General features: G+C 38.2%; 1 protein-coding gene across 2 annotated transcripts; it reads right to left on the bottom strand.

Moving 5' to 3' along the window:
* Positions 1–4,866: 4,866 nt before the first annotated feature.
* Positions 4,867–17,074, bottom strand: LOC109046692 (gap junction delta-2 protein-like). Of its 2 annotated transcripts, XM_019064475.2 has the most exons (3): positions 16,692–17,074; positions 16,174–16,446; positions 4,867–7,222 (listed from the first exon to the last, which is right to left on the bottom strand). In XM_019064475.2, the coding sequence occupies exons 2-3, from the start codon at positions 16,242–16,244 to the stop codon at positions 6,394–6,396; spliced, it is 900 nt and encodes a 299-aa protein (XP_018920020.1). In that variant the 5' UTR covers positions 16,245–16,446; positions 16,692–17,074; the 3' UTR covers positions 4,867–6,393. The 2 variants fall into 2 exon arrangements, with proteins under 2 accessions (XP_018920020.1, XP_018920019.1); XM_019064474.2 differs by having other exon boundaries at positions 16,174–17,074.
* Positions 17,075–17,699: the final 625 nt, after the last annotated feature.

Genomic DNA, 17,699 nt, shown 5'->3' with positions numbered 1-17,699 from the left:
TATTTTCGATGAAAACCTGGAGCCCTGATACTGTCCCATAGACTGCCAAGTAAATAACAGTATCAAGGTCCATAAAAGGTATGAAAGTCGTCGTCAGAATACTCAATCTGCCATCAGACGTGCAATCTGGGTTATATTAAGTTACAGGAACACTTTTTTGTAAGTGAAGAAAACAAAAATAACAACTTTATTCAACAATTCCTTTGTCAACGGTCTCCTCTGTGTCTCTCCATATCACTGTATGCTGTGTATGCTCTTCTGTATCATCCGCGCCACAAGGATTCGCTGTTTCTACGTGTATTTAGCTTTGATTTGAAAGAAAACAGCGCATCCTTGTGGAGCGGATGATACAGAAGAGCATACACAGCATACAGTGATATTGTTTTCTTCGCTTACAAAAAGTGTTCTTGTTGATTGCACGTCTGATGGCAGATGGAGTATTCTGACGACGATTTTCATACCTTTTATCGACCTTGACACTGTTATTTATTTGGCAGTCTATGGGACAGTCCCAAGTCTCCAGGTTTTCATCCAAAATATCTTAAATTGTGTTCCAAAGATGAATGGAGCTTTAACGGGTTTGGAACAACATGGGGGTAAGTGATTAATGACAAAATTTTCATTTTGGGGTGGAGTAACCCTTTAATAAAAATCTCTGCAAACCAACTGCAGTACTTTCCCATCCCCTAGGTAAAATGAAAATAAACAAATAACTCTCTGTGACCCACTGATTATAAGGAAGGTTCTCTGAGTGCAGAGGTGACCCAATTAAGAATGATAATGAGTAACAGACCTCTAGTGTTCACTGGTCCACTCTTCAAAAACTCACCAATCACATCACTGCTCACAGAACTCATGTTAACGACTCTCCCCATTGTTATCTTGCAGTGACCTTGGCAGTTGATCTCTGTTTATGTTTGTTTGCATTTATACCTGCCAAAAGGGCATCTTGATGGCCTGTCCAAGTGCAAGTTATTCTGCACCATTTATTAAATCAATGTAGCACTGAACAGCTAAGCCACTCTTTCAACCTTATTTTTAACCTAAGAGCAGACTTGCTCAAAGACAGTCTCGCACATTCATAAGAAATAGCTTACTTTAATAATGAAAAAATAAAGTGGGTAGGCCACTGCCTCACATTTGTAGCAATAGAGATTTAATAATATATTTTATATTCAAGTTTTAAATATCAGAGAGAATTCTGAAGAATTTAAGGAAAATTTGTGGATTAAAAGAAAAAACAGTAAAGTAAGAATCACTGTACTGTATGTCAAATCAAATCACAAAACATGCACACACACACACACACACACACACACACACACACACACACACACACAAATCGAAAAATGTAGCTTTCTGTCCTGTGTTGACATGAAGTTTGGGTGGGCCTTATCAAAAGGCTCAGTTTTAATAGCAGTCAGGCTCATGGTACACATACTCTAACTTTTTGGTGATATAGATCATTGTGATTTTATGGGGGTTTTATACATGTGGCCTTTTATGTGTGTGTGTTGTTGATGGGTGTATGTGGTAGTCTTCCCCCTAATGATCCTTTACTGAATGTCAGAACATCCTTACTGTCGCTATCTAACATACTGTTAAAAAAATGTAGAGCCTGAATGCACTGTAAGTCGCTTTGGATAAAAGCGTCTGCTAAATGCATAATGTAAATGTAAATGTATCTATCATCTCTCTCTAACTTGATCTCTCTCCGCTCTCTTTTTATCATTCACATGAGTCATGTAAGGACCGTAATGTCTGGTTCTGCTGCTTAAGTACAGCTGGGATTAGACTGTAACTTTCCCTCTACTGGTAAATATTTGATGCTGTTTGCTGTTATATGCCTGTCTGAACACACTTTCATCACACTGTGGTTCTTGTTCCAGAGAATAAATCTTTCCGGTGTTTGCAATCTCAGAGCAAAACACTGTTATGTGGAAAGGTATGGTGTAATACTTCACACTCAGATTCAGATCTCAAGAGTATGCTGGTAGACACAGGGAAATTCATGAGAGGTCTAGAATACTTAAAGCACTGAACATGTGAAGCTGAAGAGACAGTGTGTTAAGCGCTCGTATGTGTATGCTTTACTGTACGGTTTTGTCTGGGAGTTGGAGCGCAGCAGATTAGCTGTGAGCATTTAGGTCTGCTCTTCTCCTCTGATGCGATTCTTTCTGATTCCCTTTTCTTCTTTTTTTCTTCCTTCATCTTTCTCTCTCTCTCTCTCTCTCTGTCTCTCTCTCTCTCTCTCTATGGTGAACTCCTCTCCTTAGATCTCTTAGAAAGAAATTATTTTTGATCTTTAACATTTGTTATTTCAAAGAGATTTTGTATCTAAATGTGTGTGTGTGTGTGTGTGTGTGTGTGTGTGTGTGTGTGTGTGTGTGTGTGTGTGTGTGAAATCCTCTATGTGAGTATAAATATACTGATTGATTTCAATATATTGATTTTTCATTCTAATGTGGTTCTCATTGTATTGATGTACTCATTGATGGGTTTTCAGGTCAATTCTATTACAGTTAAAGCTGAACTTTATAATTTTCATTATATTCACAAACATGTGAAACTCTTTCCCAGATTTAACAGTGTTTAGGCATTGTATAATATTAACAAACAGTGTTGTTGTTACCATTTAATATTCATTTGTCCCCTGTTCATTTTATTAATGATGTTCAATTAAACAAAAACCAGCAGTGATTATTCTCTCTTTGGTCACTTGACTTTATTTGCTGCTCTCCTCCACCAATGGCTAACCAGTATCACGACAGGTGCCGCTGTTTTTCTGTAATTCTGTTCAGTTCATTTCCTCCTTTGTGTTTAATCTCCTTTAATGCTCTCACCATCTCTCTTTCTGTCTCTCTTCCCTTTGTCCCTCTCTCTGTTTGCCCTCCAAATCCATGAACTCTCTCTTATAATGTCATCCTCACTTAGATAACATGATTTGAGGATTAGGATTATAATAATATAACAATGAAATATTACAGGACAAATCGATTTAGAAATATTCCCGCTTTACCACTGATTTTTACCCAACTCTCTTTTATAATTTATTTAATATTTAAAATTGTCAGTTTTCACTTCATGCGATTTATGCACTGGTTCATAATATGTTTTTTTTTTTTTTTTTTTTAATTAAAGAGAGTTCATGTTAGAAAACATCAGGAAATAGCAAAATAAACTGCTATTGATGACGACATCTCAAATGCTCCTTCTGCTTACTGTTGTTTTACTGCTTTGCAGTTACAGACCAAAATAGATTTTGCTTCACTGTCAAAGGTCAGCAAGATCAAAGGTCAGAGAGGTTCATGTTATACTGTGCATCTTTCATTTTCACTTGTTTAGCAGCCAAATACACGTCGCTCTACTGTCTATTTCATTTACAGCAGCACACATTCTGCCATTGCCTTTCTCTTTCACTCTCTCTCTCAGTAGGAGTTAATTTTTAATGATGAGTCATCTGGTGTGTACAGGAGGGTGTGATTGCAGAATCACTGTTATTGTGTAAATAATAGATGTTTCTGTTATTATTGAAACTATCTAAGTGTTCCTCAGCACAACTTGGTGCTCACAGCAGCATGCATTTCTTAGTAAGGACATGAGTCACCAAAAAACAACTGTCAGTGTTGACGCAAAGTACATTGTTGGCAGATTTTATACTAAGAAAACAGCTTGAAATGAATTGAACAACTATTTCTATAAAAGGTTTTCTTCACTGACTACACACGTTGCAGTGTTTACAAGTCAGGTTCATTTGGATGTGTTTTACAGCTACAAGCAGCTTTTTGAAGAAGAGTTTTGTTAGAATAAGTGTGTGTTTGGATCAGTTTTTGCCTACATTGTGGGGACCAAAGGAGGAAAACAGCTCAATAAACACAGTAAATAATGTCTAAATGAAAGTCATAAAATGCAGAAAGGTTCATGTAATGGTTAGATTTAAGGGGAGTGGAAAGAAAAAAAGTTTGACTCAATATACAACAAAAGTAGTCAATGGAAAGTCACAATATAACAGAAAGAAACAAGTGTCATAATGTGACCAAAGCCCTTAGTTTTTTGTAGAAGTCTCAAATGATTAGGTGTGCTAGATGACATATGAGAAAAGAGAAATAATATAGGCACTGTCATGTTTTTTTTTTTTTTTTTTTTTTTTTTTTATTTGTGTGTTAGTTAATCTTTGTCTTTCAAACTTCAATTTTCATCAGAATTCTGATATTGGCTTTCGATCATCTACAGGTAACAACCATAAATATGATAAAAGACCTATTTCCAAACATTTATTTAACTGTATTAATGATTTAAATTTGAAATAATTTTGAAGATGGTACTTGTCCTGAATTAGACATAGGCCTAGTTGCAGTGCAAAATCATTTGTACTCTATATGAAAAAAAGATGCCAGCAGCACAGACAATAGGAGCTATACTTAGCTTGTGTAAGAGCTCTGACTCATTCCACATTAGTTAGCAACCATTACATTGTCTTATCTACACTTTTTTTCATTTCATTTCTAATGTCTTAATTTAGCAGCTTCTCTCTTTACTGGTAATGTTAGGCAAGCTCATGGGATTAATTTGGCTAGTCGTGGCTCACACTCACTAAGTTTCTATCCAACAATTTTTATGGAAAATCTGAATTTAGAAATCCTGAATATAAAAGCTTGATATGTGCATAAACTCCAAAATGCACAGTTCTATACTGAGGTGGGTTTCTCATGTCAACAATCAGATTCAATTGATGGAAACATTCATCTTTTTTTTTTTTTTAAATGATGGCATTTAGACTATTTAAGCATGTGTTTCTGCTCTTACTCACAACAAAGATGCCCACAGAGAGGCTGCATAGTTGAAACAAACAAAAAAAAACACATATAGTGTAAATCTATTTAGTGTGTGAATGCTTTTCCAACTTGGTCAAGGTAAAACACACACACACACACACACACACACACATTTTCTGTGTTATATGCAGGTGATCCAGTGCTGTGTATTGGTTTTTGATTTATGCTTTCACCGCTTTTATCCCTGCAATGATTGCATCCTGGACAAAAACCCTTCAGCATAGCATGCCACATTAGATGGAAATACACATTTGTGCACACGCATGCATAATCATATAACAAAGAAATCGTTATGCCATTATATTTCATTTATTTCTTTAATAGTTTATTCATTTATTTTTATGACATATATTTATTTATAATTTATGTATATCTTTATATATTATTGCTGCATTGGAGCCTTACTCAGTATAGACTCTCTCTGCCATTCCCATTGAGCTATAGATCTCCTCTTACATGCTTCAGAATACACCTCAAAAATATTGGGTGCATATTGGGTGTTTCTATACACAGCTCGTAACACTATCTAGCCATTCTAATGATGCATCGTAACATGCCTTTGTCTGGAAATGCCCATAGTATAAAATCACTATTTTTCCTGTCCATTAAAGAACAAATGCAGATAAACACCACAATTTAGTTTTTTTTTCTTTCTTTCTTTTTTGTTTTTGACAATCAATGTGTAATTCTTTTTAAATAATGGCAAAAGCTACACTTCAATGTGTGAAATACATGGATGCTGCAATATCGATATTCTGAGATATGTACAGTAATGAATGGAGGAATTCCGGGATTTGGACTGGGGACAGTGGTGTGTTAATGTTGATTTTTGCATGAGGATGGAATCTCTTATGGCCCTCCAGCAAACATGGGGGTGGCTCATCAGTAGATAAATGTTCGTTTTCTCTTCTTGCCTTGTATACTTAATAGCTATATCTATAAAACTATGCAAAAAGAGACAGAAAATGAAAGAAAGCAAGTAGGGGAGAGGCGTAGAGGAGTCTGTGCTGAGGTACAGTTTTATACTCTTTTGTTTGTCCTCCTTTGTTCTCTTTCCAGTTGTTCAAAATGTGAGGGATGTCTCAGCATTGACCATGGGGAACATTTTTCATACTTTACAATGCTGAGCTGCCCTCTAGCTTCATCCTTCCATCTTTCTATCTCTTTTGACATCAAGCAACTCAAATCTGTTTTTTTTTCTTAAATTTCTCTTTTTCTGTTGGAAGACTTTTGTTGTTAAGCAGGGCTCAGGGAAATCATTATGTGTGTGAGTGTGTGTGGTGTAAATGTGTTTGTCTACTAAGTATCCCTACTAAGTCCCGCTCTGTTCCCCAGCGCTCATCATTAAAATCCGAAAAAAGCAGTTTTATTCTCCATAAAGTTTAGAATGCCAAATCTGATTTACTCCAGTCCTTTTGCTTTTTTGTTTTCACCCCACCCTTCTTTCACCCTGTCCAAACTATGCATAAAATTTGCAATGTCAAGTCTGCAGCACAGGGCGTGGCTGACGCCTTGTCAGCCACTCCCAACCTCGCCTAAGCCCCTCCCCTATTTGCTGTCAGACATAGGCTGATTCACTAGACTGGGTGCGGCCCAGGTTAGGCACAGAGGAAAGGTGGGACACATCCTTTTTCCGGATCTCACAAATGGACTTCCTGCGAGCCTGGACACCACGGATGGCAGTCTTAATCTTCCGCCAGCCCAGATGATTGAGCTCAGCCAAATTTAGCACCACGCAGATCCCACTAACTGCGAACATGAACACCAGGAAAACTGTCTTCTCTGTGGGACGTGACACATAGCATTCGACCTCCTTCACGCAAGGGTAGCGGTCGCACTCAAACATGGCGGGAACGTTGAATCCATACAGGAAGTACTGGCCAGCGAGAAAGCCGATTTCCAGAACGTTCCGGAACACCACTTGTATGACATAGAAACGAGAGATGCCCTCCTGCTGACGGATCTTGGCACTTTTGGAGTATGTGACCCCTTGCGGAATGTTGGGAATGTCTTTCAAATCCAGACAGTCGCGGTCGTCTTTGCTTTCTGGGTGCACCAGGATACCGTTGATGTTGCGGTACTTGCGGCTCGGCCCATGTCCGTGGTCGATGTACGGGCCGTGCAGGAGTGTGTAACTGCGATCTTTGTGCTTGGCTGACTGGTGCACTGAGTAAGTGATAAAACAGAGGCTGGGCGTACACACCAAGATGATCTGGAAAACCCAGTAACGGATATGGGAGATAGGGAAGGCTTTATCGTAGCAGGCCTGGTTGCAACCCGGTTGCAGCGTGTTACAGATAAACATAATCTGTTCATCCTCGTACACCTTCTCTCCCACTATACCCACGATCAGGATCCGGAATATCACCACCACTGTCAGCAGGATCCTTTAGAGGAGAGAAAAGAAGAGACAGAAAGAAGCAGAGGAAGCAGTGGTAGAGACAGGATTGAAGAGGGGAAGGAAGAAAAAGCGAGAAGAAAAGGATTAGAGTTCATTTTTTCATTCAATGGCACAGCGTTAAACTGCTTTTCTAACTCCCTTTATCTCACAAATGCACAAAACACATGACAAATAGTGAGTAATTACTTTAAGAAGCAGAGGTAATGCAGGCATTTAGCATTTCTAAATTACCTGCTCCTCATTTTATGCTTAAATTAAAAAAAAAAAAAAAAAACATGTTTCTATTTCAGCTTGATATGAAAAGTAAGCCATTCCTATTTCCCCTACATTCCATATTTTCCTACTTTTTTTAATTGACCAGCTTGACGCTGATTCAACCAATGTAAATTTGTGGCAGGGCTATCAATTGGTATGACTAATGGCAGTTTGGTTGCCTGTTTGACAAAAAATCATTAGGTTTGTTTGACTTGTAATGTAATACTGCAAAGACCAAAAAGTAAATATTATTTTCATGTAATCTTAATGTTAAATGTGTGTTAAATGCCTTAATTTTAACGTATTATTATATTTTTTTCCAAATTCATATGTTAAATTAGTAGTCCTACTGTTTTATTTGACAAATATTGCATCTATTCCATTTCATCTGCACTAAAGAAAGCAAATACCATGTGACGTGACATTCAGCCAAGTATGGTGACCCATACTCAGAATTCGTGCTCTGCATTTAACCCATCCGAAGTGCACACACACAGAGCAGTGAACACACACACACACTGTGAACACACACCCGGAGCAGTGGGCAGCCATTTATGCTGCGGCGCCCGGGGAGCAGTTGGGGGTTGATGCCTTGCTCAAGGGCACCTAAGTCATGGTATTGAAGGTGGAGAGAGAACTGTACATGCACTCCCCCCACCCACAATTCCTGCCGGCCCGAGACTCGAACTCACAACCCTTCGATTGGGAGTCCGACTCTCTAACCATTAGGCCACAACTTCCCAGGAAGAAGGGTTACTACAGGTAGAAGAAAGTATCTGACTTGACAGCTCCTTTTTTAACTCAATGTGACAAACCTAGCCGATCTGTATGGTCAGCCATATTTGAAGTCAAAAACATCTAATAGTTGGGCTAATGCACAGAGACCTGGATATGACAAGCTGGGGATAAATAAAAGATATTGTGGCCCCAAATTAAGAATTAGTTCACACGACTTCATTCATTTATTCCTTTGTTTTAGCCAAATTGTGGACATGTTGTACTACTCTGCTCCTTTGTATTAATTTGGGTAAATTGTGGCAATAAATCAAGGGAGAGAATTAATGTACTGTGGGAATGAATTAAGACAATGTTGCCACAATTTAACTAAAATGAGGGGACAAATACATTTTTTAAAAAAAAATTCTGCAAGTGATGTACAGGGCTCTGGACTAGTGGCACAGAAATTACACACTTCATCTTTATTGATGTGCTGAAGACCATTCAAGAACACCTTTTATGTTGTAACTTTCATTCACGTGTGTGCAGGCATATGTTCCCTGCTTATGATAACTGGGGCATACTGCATCAAGGCCATCAGAGTTTGTGTTGGGACGACTGTCCCCATCTCTGCTCTCTTATCAGCTCTTTGCAAGCTTAAATTAGAACTCAGTGAAAAAATGAATGAAGAAGCACACACACACACACACACAGAGAAATCAACACACAAGCACAGACTCAGACTTATCTGATCATAGAGAAAGAGGAGATGTGTGATCTCACAATGAAACATGCAGCATACTAATGTGACATACAACACACAACGTGAGTGTCCTGAGGAGAAGCACAATTGAAGCTTCACGCATGGGACTCACGTGAGTGTGCCATTTAGAGCGAAACATCTCCACCCTTCTGCTTCACACACACTGTCTCTCTCAACAGATGCAGCCTGAGCACACAAATCTTCCTCAGTCTGTCTAGCTCTTTTCCTCACACACACCTACACACACATATCCACACACACCCTTGTGCTGAGACCGTCCTTCACTCACAATAACCTTGCTCTAGTACCAGCCATGACGTTATTTCATTGCAGGCTGGTCTTGATGCATGAGCACATACATTTTCTTTCTCTCTCGCTCACACACACACACACACACACACACACACACACACACACACACACACACACACACACACACACACACACACACACACACACACACACACACATATAGTGTGAGCTATATAATACATATACAGTATATTGCATTTAGTATTGAGACTTATAATCATAAAGTACTTCATTTAGGTCCTGTCGACTGTGTTAAGCTACTAACTCTGCAACAATGGCATTTTCTGTTCATCCTTAAAGAATGATTCATATAGCCCTCAGTCCGAGTCCCTCAGCTTATTTTTAGCATATTGGGTGGTGTAGCTTAGTGGCTGAAGATCTGGGTTGGTAACGAAAAGGTTGCATTGGGCGATGCTTGAAATATGTGCCCGTGAGCACAGCACTTAACCCCAGGTTTTTCAATGGAGACTGTCCTTGTAACTGAACATAGTGCCATTTTACAGTAAACTTGCATAAATTTGTAGAAACATTGAGCACCAGCCCTGGTTGTGTGGCAATAAATAATAAAATAATTGTTATTTTCTATATTTTGTATTGTTGTTATTCAGTTGGCATATTAAGAAGTTTTTATGCTCTCACTAAGGTTCATTTGTTTGATTAAGAACAGCTGAATTTTCAGCAGCCAGTACAGTTGTGCTGCTTTTTATTTTTGTGGAAAATGCAATAGTGTTAAAGAATGTTTTGTAATAAAATAAATATCTTCACTGCCCCTTTGATCATTTTAATAAACTCTTGCTGAATAAAAGTATTCATTAAAAAAGATTAAAAGGCCCCCAAACATTTGAACAGTAGTGTATTTTACTGGATAGAGAGTTATGAAGACAAACTGCTTTTGCTTTTTATCAGTGGTGGAGAGTCTTAAGTGAAATTTCCTCCTTCCAGACTTAATTAAACGTAGAGAATGAAAGTGAATGAATTGAAGTGATGAAGGCATTCCTGCTTCATTTTAAGAAATTCATTTTCATAAGGACAGCTGTTTATACAATATTAGGGCAGTTATGGGCAGTCAATGCAAAAAAATAGACTGGTTTTTATATTTGTACATATTGTTTTATATGTATTTTCATATATTTGTTGAAAAGTGAGTTATTTAATGGCATTATTTTCTATTCTTCAAGGGATGCATAGTTTATTGCCTCAAAAAAGAATTTGAATACACACTCTTGTACCTTTTTCTCTTTTATTTCTTTGTCTTCAAATCAAGATTCACAATGTTGTGATTAATTCCAGAGCTGGTTGATTTGGTTCATGGCATAAAATTCTTCATTATAGAAAGACTATTTTAAAATCATTACAGAGAACATGAATGTGAAAAGAATAATGAGAAATAATTTGTGCTCTGAATCAGACAGACTAATGTTGGCTCAGTGCTGTCTAGGACGGTTAGCACTGATTTTAATAGACATATGGTGAACATTTGCGCTGCGCTAAGTAGGACAGTTATGACTCTTGATCAAACTCAGCGGCACTTTACTGTAGTATAACAGCAAGAGATGTTTCTCGGTTCAAACGGCAGATGGTGTAACCTTTATATAACACTTAATAATAATTACCGTAGGATATGAAAAAAAAACTAACGTTAGCTCTTCTCCGCTGTGTCAATGACCAAAGGCCCTGGTGGGTCTTTAAATTAGCAGCACATCCCCCACACCCTGCTGCCGTTACTATAGCAACCACAGTGAGCCACTCAGCACTCTGCACTGTACCAGAGAGAGAGAGAGAGAGAGCGATAAGGAGGGAGGGAGGGAGAAAGGAATGATTGATGGAATATTGGGAAAGAGAGGAAAGAGTAGAGCCTGGAATGAGAGAGAATGAGAGCAAGTAGGTGTACCAAGGGCACAGGAAGGAATAAACCTACATACTAAAAGTGTGGAAACAGGGGATGATGAAAAACACAGGAAATGAGAAAGAGAGACATTTCAAGGTGAACTCAAGAGAGAGAAAGAAAGAGCTTGAATATGACGAGAAAAGGAAGGAGGCAAGAGGAGACAGACAGATGGGCAGAGGCAGACTAGAGGAGCAATGAAACAAATAGACAGATACGGAGAGACAGATGGAGAGAGACGACTGGGAGCAAGTACCGAGAAACAGCATTCTCAGGAAATAAAACGTACTGAAGGACTCCTTTGAAGCACCTGGTGTGTGTGCAGTAACACATATTGTGTATAGCGTGTCAGTTAGCAGCAGTGTAATTTACAGTGAATGGAGCGTGTGTGATGGTGGAGCTTTGTGTGTGTGTGTGTGTGTGTGTGTGTGTGTGTGTGTGAGCAAGCAGCTGGAAATGTGTACGGTACACTGACTCGCTCCATGTTTGGTCATAAGACTGTCAAGCTTTCTGTGCTTTTGTTGTTTTTAAAGTCACACAGACCTTTAAACACATTATTTCTTTATGTAGTATGTGTGCCCACATTCCACTTTTCAAGCACAAAAAAATATGTTCTTACTCATTTTTTTGTCTTGATCTTTTTTTTAGATCAAGAAAATAAATTCCAATAAATATATAAAAAATAAATGAATTTAAGCTTAAAAGCAGAAAAAATTATCATTAATATGCCATTAAGGAAAGAAAAATAAATGAGTTTTTTCCTCAAATAAATGTTTCTTGATTTAAAAATGTTTAGATGTTTATACTGGAAAACAAGACAAAAAGACTTTTTTGTAGAGTACATGCAAAGCAAGTATAGTATATATGTATTTTATTTCCCAAGTACACTAAACCAACAACACACAATTTTATTTGGGTGAAATAATGTTCCAAAAGTTTTGTATTTATTTTTACAGACCAGAAAGAACAAGAAAAGTTTACTAGAACTAACAGCATCTTCTCACATCAATTATTCATGAACTTTGAGAGCTTTTCTGAGATTTTCAGCTCACTTTCTCTGTCTCTCTCTCCATCTTCTCTCTTTCTCCACATCAAAACACACTCATTCTTCATATAAACAATGTCCTTGGTAGGAAAGCATCTCCTAGCCATGTATTTATAGCTGACCATCTGATTTTTTACAGCTGACCTGACCTGTGTCATGTGTCTCGGTGCCCCTCTGCCTCTCCACAGAAGCACCTAATATGAAGAACCTGTGCTTTTTCTCATTTATGCATGGATGTGTACTGAGCTATCAAAATCAAGGCATCACAGTTGATGTTTTTATAAACAGCTAATTGTAATGTCTTTAACCCCAACTTTACCTGTTGTTGTTGTTTTTCCTTTTTTTTCTTTTTTTTCTTTTTTTGCATTTTAGCATTTTTGCATTCTTAGTAAAAAAAATATTATAAACTGATACTCCAAATGAGGACATCCTCAAATGTCCCCAAAGGGATGCTTTATCATATTTAAATAACTGCTGTAGACACACTTGTCTCCAAAGGATAGCTAAATGAACCACAACACACACACACACACTTATTCAAACATGGAAAATGAGGACACCAGGACAGATATGTGTTTGTAAATGACTATCACTCTAGAGATTTACCTCACATGCTCTCTTTCTCTTCCACTAACTCACTCGCTCTCTTTCTCCTTTTCTGTCTCTCCTCTGTGTCAATAAAGACTTCCTACTTCAAACAAGATACAACTAGTACTGCCCTACATCCTAAATGAAAAAAATGAAAGAAGACAAGTGAAGAAAAAAATGAATTCCCGAGAGACAAAACCAACTAAGTAGATGAAAGGATGCGAAAATGAGATGTAATGTTAGTTGTATGCGTGCACCATGACTTCAGAAAAACAATTTGTACACAGATCAAATCATGCTGAGCTACACACTCACAATGTCTGTATGTGTGTGTGTGTGTGTGTGTGTGTGTTTGATATGATAAGAAAGAATGAAGGGCTGTGATAATTTTTACTTTTAAATAAAGTTCCTGTAGTTCTGTCAGTACAGCATGGTGCATTACTTCCAGGTTCCCCCTCAATACTACATTTCTAAAGTTAAGTTTCTTTAATCTTTTTGAAAAAAGTCTTTAATGCTCACAAAGGCTGCATTTATTTGATTAGAATACAGTAAAAATAGTAATATTTACAAGTATTATTTCTATTTGAATAAATGTAATTTATTCATGTGATGGCAAAGCTGAATTTTCAGCAGCCATTTCTCCAGTCTTTAATGTCACATGATCCTTCTGAAATCATTCTAATATGCTGATTTGGTTAGGTGCTCAATAAATATTTCTTATTATTAGCCATGTTAAAAAAACGGTTATCTCTCTGTGTGTGTGTGTGTGTGTGTGTGTGTGTGTGTGTGTGTGTGTGTGTGTGTGTGTGTGTGTGTGTGTGTGTGTGTGTGTGTTAGTTAATAAATAAATAAAATAAAAATATAAATTGTATTGCATATGTACAAATATTGATTTCTTTTTTTAAAAGGAATGAGGTTAGTGATAAATTTCTAAGTAATTAGTATAGTTGCTAATTATTAAAGATGGAGACTTTGTAATTGTAAAACTGAAACAAGATTTTTTTTTTAAAACAGCTTTGAAATAATATATTTTAGAAAATGTGCTATACATATACTTGCATTGAATTGAATATGGTGCTTGTTTATTTCGTTCCCCTTTCAAGTGCTGCAATAAAGATCGAGTGATATATGAGCACATTACTCTCTCTGCTTCCATCTCACAGGTGCCGCTTAATCATCTGCGTTTGCACAGGAGGTGTGTCCATGTGCGTGTGTGGCAAGAGATTATGCAAGATAGAAAGAAAGTGACGGTTCTTTCTATATTTAATCTGTAAAGAATATTTAACGTGACTATAGCCGCAAAACATAGGGACGTGTTATAGTAATGAAATGTGTATGTGTGTGTGTGTGTGTGTGTGTGTCTGTTTGTTCTGCTGACCCATATGTTGTCCAGATCAAACAGTAAATGGAGAATGGTATAGATTACACTGTTGTGACCACTCCAAACAATGGCGGGAAGAAAATATTGACTACAACAGATCAGCTTTCAACTGCAAGCATGCACATACAGCCACACATACAAGTCTTTGCTTGTGCTTTTGTTAGGATAAATTTAGTTAAGAAAGATCAAACTGCTCTGAACCATTTAGACTCTCTCCCAGCGAGAAAAAGAACAGAGTGTGAGTGTGTGGGACAATACTCCTAAAGCCTGAGACTGAAAGTGGCTGCGCTGCGATGTGTGTTTGTCTCTCTGTGTGTTCTGAGGGAGGGATTGCAGCGGCTGATGAATGATAGTAGAGGCTTTATTCATCTGTTCATTCATTTATTCATTCTGTCGCTATGATTCCGGTCTCAAATGCTTGATCAGACCTCAAAGGAACAGAAAGAAGAACACTCTGATTACCTCACACACCCACACATATATTAGCAGACACGTGTTTTCAACAACACAACACTGCCATGCAAATTCCAAAACAGCTCCGCCTTTTGAAAAACAAGTTGTGTGTCTTTGCATCAATCTATGTGTGTGCATGTGGATCTGGTTTTGTCTACATTGTGTGACACAAATGTCCCTACATGTATAGTACAAACTTTTTAAAAAGAGTCAATTGTCTCGATGAAGAAACAACTTAATAAACCCTCTAAATAATGTATTTATGAAAATTTTAACATGCAGAAAGGTGTTCATAAGGGTTAGGTTTAAGGTTAGAGGAAGGAAAATATTATTAGCTCAGTGTGAAAACAACAGAAGTCAATAGAAGGTTCCAACCATAATAGAATAACAAATGTGTGTTGTCTGCATTTCCCTCATATATAGTGTTACATAATGTATGAAACAGTTTGCTAACCTCAGACAAACCCACATTAAGGATTCATTAAACGATGGCAGGTCAGCTTTCCATTTAGTGTCAGATGTTTTGTGATCGATTGATGTTAAGTGATTGACTGCTGGTTTAAGCAGTGCTGGACTGATGGAAGTTTATTACATCACCTAAGGTAAAATCAGTATTCTTTTACATGATGAAGATTCATTAGATTAAAAAAAACACTTCTGTAAAAAGACATCTGTTGAGAGGCATGTTTGACAAAATACTTAATAAGAAAACAATTATTAAAATCTAAAACTGTAAAGTTAATACATAAAAGAAGTGAAAAGACATTGATGATGAGATGCCTGATAAATTGTCATTGTATGAGGAAAGTGTTGTGATCGACTAGATTACATGAACATGTTTTTCTCACAACCATCGCCTGGAATGCAATATTCAGTATGTGTGCGTAGAAACAAAATACATACACTTAAGTGTCCTGCACAAGCTCCCTTAGATGCCCTCTGTGCCACAACCCACACAACCTCTCACAGACAGGAGAAGGACGTGCCATTGATGTGGGGTACCTGCAGTTAAGGTTAATGAGCACAGCAGAGAGTAGTGCTTACTCAAGTCTGACACACACACACAAATGTGCACACTTTGAGCTCCCAATCTCAACATGCCTTCATGACACACATGGTTAGTGTGGGTGGGTGTGTGTTAATGTGGTAATGGATCTGCAATATTCTTCCCTTATTTGTCAATACGCTTTATATTAACTGTTCATTTTTAGCAGCCATCTCTTTATTAATAGTAAATCTCTGGGTCTTTAAAGCTCATAATGCAGCCTATTGATTACTGACAATTTATTTTGCATTAAAGAAAAAGACTGGGAGGAATGAATACAGTTCTAAAATGACCAAGGACATATTTGTATTTATTTCTGTATAAAAAAGATTTTAAAATGTTTCTGAAAGAAGTCTCTTATGCTCACCAATGCTGGATTTAATTGATCAAAATACAGTAAAAAACACTTATGTGATCAAATTGAACCATCATACATTAGGTTTTATCAGTGCACAGTCCTTTTGTGAGGTGTGTGTTGCACTACAGCTCTTACCTGCCGATCATAGTAGAGTGCTGCTGCACCGCAGCCTCCAGCAATCTCTCCAGTATAGTCCACTCGCCCATGATGCCACTCTTATGGCTCTCACTCCTCCTCTGACCTTCAGCCTCAGCTGTCACAACCTTTGCCCTCGGCAACTCTTCCAGTGTCCCTCAGCTGACCTTTGATGGGATTCTTGGGGCTCCTCTTGAAGCCGCAGCTGTGTGCGTCTGAGCGTGCGTGTGTGTCAGGGTAGCGCTCTAGTGTGGAGATGAGCTAGTGTAGCATCTGCAGCAGAAAATCTGATGATGCTGAGGCTGAAAGACTTCAACCATACTGCATCTCTCAGTCTCTCACACACGCACACACACTGGCCACCTTCACTGTGTTATCTCTCTCTCAGGGTGTAGAACGCTCTACCGGCTCTTGCATCGTACCCTGTGCTACAAATACACACTCTCTACACCTATCTGACCTTTTCTACCCTTTCCTCCACATGCTCACTCAACTCAAACTCACACACACTCACTTACTTGACGGTCACTGCAGGCTCTCTTTTCCCATTAGTTGAGCTGAACGCTAAAGGAGCACATATGCAAGAGCACACGGATGATGAGGCGGGTCTCTGAATCTCATAGCAACGCCTGAGCACACCCTCGCACACACACACAGACACATACACACACTATCGGCTGTGCTCCAGTGTGTGGCAGCAGCAGCAGCAGACGAGGATCGTCAAGGTTACGTCCAGTTGACTGATGAGCCCGTGGTCATGTCTACGGCAAAGGGCTCAGTCTTCTTCTAACCTCATCCTCTCTTTTCTCTCTCTCTTGCACTCTCTCTCCACACCTTCCTGTTCTTTTCATCTTTGTGCTGCACTGCTGTTGCTGCTGATGATACCTTTCCCTCCGCTCCTCCTCCTCTTCTCTCTCTCTTTCCCTCTGTCACATACCGTAAGCATAACACCCTCCCTCCCTTCCTCCCTCCCTCCATCCTAGACCTGCTCTCCTCTCCCCTCCCCTCTTCTTTCTCTCATTCTCCTCTGCTCTGCTGACTGTTTCACTTGTGCTGCTGTTCAAAATATGCCTGATACAGGATCCAAACAGGTTCTAATCTTGTGCTTTTATCTCACCACCCCAACCCATCTCTTGCTTCCTCTCAAAGTCAGCTTACTATCACAACAATTCTTCTCTTCTGCTCTGAATCCTTTTTCTCCCCATCATCTCTATCCAATCCTCAGTGTGTGCCACATGCCTCTTTGGAATATATGCTAAAATGTGTAAGTGATAATGTATAGCCATTACTGCAGAAATAATTTGTGTTAAAAACATGTTATAACCTTTACCAGTCATGTCATCCTAAAGCTTCCACTAAGAAAAAATGAAATATAGTACATTGCAATAAAATAGGGATGGTAAGATGCAATGATTCATATTGGTGCATCAGATACAAGTTGCCATTTGTATCGCAATGCATCGTTTTTAACATATTTGCATTGGTAAAAAAATATTTATTTATATATAATTAATAGTAGTTCTATC

The sequence above is a fragment of the Cyprinus carpio genome, chromosome B5 (genome assembly GCF_018340385.1).
Source record: "Cyprinus carpio isolate SPL01 chromosome B5, ASM1834038v1, whole genome shotgun sequence".
NCBI lineage: Eukaryota > Metazoa > Chordata > Actinopteri > Cypriniformes > Cyprinidae > Cyprinus > Cyprinus carpio.
This window is presented reverse-complemented; position numbering and strand designations above follow the sequence as displayed.